Source organism: Centruroides sculpturatus, unplaced genomic scaffold (genome assembly GCF_000671375.1).
Source record: "Centruroides sculpturatus isolate CEXI.00-Female unplaced genomic scaffold, Cexi_2.0 scaffold113, whole genome shotgun sequence".
Taxonomy (NCBI): Eukaryota; Metazoa; Arthropoda; class Arachnida; order Scorpiones; family Buthidae; genus Centruroides; species Centruroides sculpturatus.
Genome location: NW_019385770.1, coordinates 508,322 through 511,007, shown reverse-complemented (window position 1 = coordinate 511,007; position 2,686 = coordinate 508,322). Strand labels below are relative to the sequence as shown.

Genomic DNA, 2,686 nt, shown 5'->3' with positions numbered 1-2,686 from the left:
GGGGAACGTGCTCGTAACTCGTGGATCGAAATGGCAAGTTCTGATACAGCTTTCTCCAAACGAGAGAGCCGATCTGTTTGGTGTGCGGTTGCACCACTGGTGGAACAAATGTCTGAATTAGGACTGGTTATCTCCATAATTTTGTCAGCCATAGCGGCCAAGGCATGGAGACTGTCTTGCTTGGTCACTAAAACTGAACGCACGTTGTTAGGCAACCTCTGTAGAAAGAGCGTTCTAAGGAATTCGTCCGTTACTTGTGTACCGGCCAGTGCCCGCATTTCTCTTAGTAGTGCCGAGGGCCTTTTGTCTCCTAGCTCGATTTCTAGGAGTAATTTTTTTGCCTTCCTACTTTCGGATTCTTCGAACTCGTCGATTAATCGCGTTTTTAGGTCCGTGTAGGGCGTGCTCGTCAACGGTTGGGATATTAGATCGGCGACCAATTCGGCTATTTCACAGTCAAGCGATCCTAGTACATGATGGTATTTCGTAACTTCTGTCGTGATATTAGAGACAGCGAATTGTGATTCCACCTGTGTGAACCATACTCTAACGTTCTTTCTCCAAAAGGGTGGAATTTTCACCGATACACGTGCTACCTCGACGGGGTCTTCACTCTTGCTCATGATGGAAATATATAATATAAATACTCACAAATTGGGTAAATAAGTTCTTGTGATCACGTTCGGCTCACCACTTTGGAGTCTTGATCAAATAATTGCAGATTTCAATTAATAAAACAAATTTATTAAGCGCTCGAATACTGTACAGAGTGCCGGCAGTGTCGTACACGTGGTCAGACAGACTGTCCGGGAGACAAAGACTGAAAACTAAGGGCACGGTAAGTGTTGCCAGGTTGGCCACACTAGAAAAATTTTTATTGTAATTTTCTTGAGAATGCCTGAATAGTGAGTTCTGTGGCTTTAGTGGAGTATAAATATAGGAAAATACAGCATATCCATAAAATGTAATCAAAATTGGTGATTACAAACTGCTGGGTACCCCTTGTGAGTTGAAAGCAAGTGTGCTGCTATGATACTATGATATGTATAATTATGGAACTACAATAGCTTAATGTAAACAACAGGTTGTTATCTAGACGTGCAATCTAAGTTGTAAATAGAATCTTATGGTCTTTATGTATGATCACAAATTGCAAATACAACTTTTATCAACAATCAACTTTTATTGCAAAAATGTTGTAATGTTAGGACAGCATTATTCTACTGATACTCATTCACTCTCCATAACAGTCTGACATAAAATTACTGTTAATAAATTTATATTAAAACATTTTAATTATAAAAACAATTATATAATTTATTTCATAAATTTTAATTTTATATTATATATTGCAGATTGGTTGCAAAGAAAAATTAGTTGACTGGTTTTATACAAACAAGGCCATTTGGATCACCTGTCTCGGGGCACTTCTGCTTCTACAGGTAAATATTAAATATATTTGTCATTGTTAAATAATCAACTTTTAAACTTTTATTTTAAACAATAAGAAAATANTTATTATTTAAATACTATATTTTGTGTAAATATTTTCAATTTTAGATTTCTTGCAATAAGGGATGATATTGCAAAATTTGAATTAAAAATTTAAAAAACCAAAATTAAAAATATTCTAAGACATCTAGAAACATTTTCAGTTTCTTTTATTTTTATGCAAAAATGCATTTAGACTTTATTCTGTTAACAATTCATTTACTACAGAAATTATTATTAAATATCTCATAATCATGACAAATTTGTTTTCAAATTCTGGAAGTTTAAGAATTTGTATAACTTGTATAATTTGCATAGTTGTAAAATTAAATTCAATTTTGCTTTATTTAGATTTATATTGAAACATTTTTCATTATTTTAAATTTCAGTTCTTAATATTTTCTTTGCTCACAATTTCTTGTGAGATTGGTGGTATCATTGCTCTTAATATAATGAAGATGAAAGTAAGTTGTTTGATTTAATTTAATTTAATTAGAAATTTTTCAAACAAAATTTGTTTGAATTACTGTATATAATTGAAGTAATCTGTGATAGAATATTAGTAAATTTAAGATCTGAAAGTAAGTCTAACTTAGTGTAAATGAAAATTTTATTCTAATGAGTTTCCATCATTTTCTAAAATATTTTAGATGACAGATATACTTCAAACAGCTTGGATGGAAATAAATCAAAATACAAGAAATGTGATTCAAGAACATGTAAGCTAATTAGTTTAATATAATTAAAGAGAAATTTCATTTTGTAATGCTGATAATTATTTTAATCTTTTTTATTACAGTTTGTTTGTTGTGGATTTGTTGGACCTCAAGAATTTGCTGATACAAATGATCCTATTGATGACAGTTGTTATTATAAAGTATTAGAAGGACAAAATATATCTGTAGTTGGATTGCGGCAATTGAACAGAGTAAGGTTTTTTAATAATTATTAAAAATTTTCTGATTAATGTCATATATATACATAGTTTACATTTCTGAAATATTTTTATACTAGCAGACCCCGCCATGCGTTGTTGTGGCTCAAAATGTATCTATTATAAATTTATAACACTTCCCCCGTGGGGGGAAATTTTTCGAAAAATTTCTTCTTAGTGTACATTCTCTTGACGTACCCTATTAAAACGCAAACAAAAACCCGCATCTAAAATAGTATAAATAGAAGCAGAGTTCTTTAC

General features: G+C 31.6%; 1 protein-coding gene across 3 annotated transcripts in view; it reads left to right on the top strand.

The window, feature by feature from the left end:
• The window catches only part of LOC111641961 (tetraspanin-9-like), a 51,932-nt gene that overhangs the window by 28,158 nt on the left and 21,088 nt on the right, over positions 1-2,686 (top strand). For all 3 annotated transcript variants that reach the window (XM_023388213.1, XM_023388215.1, XM_023388214.1), the window contains exon 8: positions 1,356-1,442. In XM_023388213.1, the coding sequence (XP_023243981.1) occupies positions 1,356-1,442 (87 nt within the window). The remainder of the gene's footprint in view (positions 1-1,355; positions 1,443-2,686) is intronic.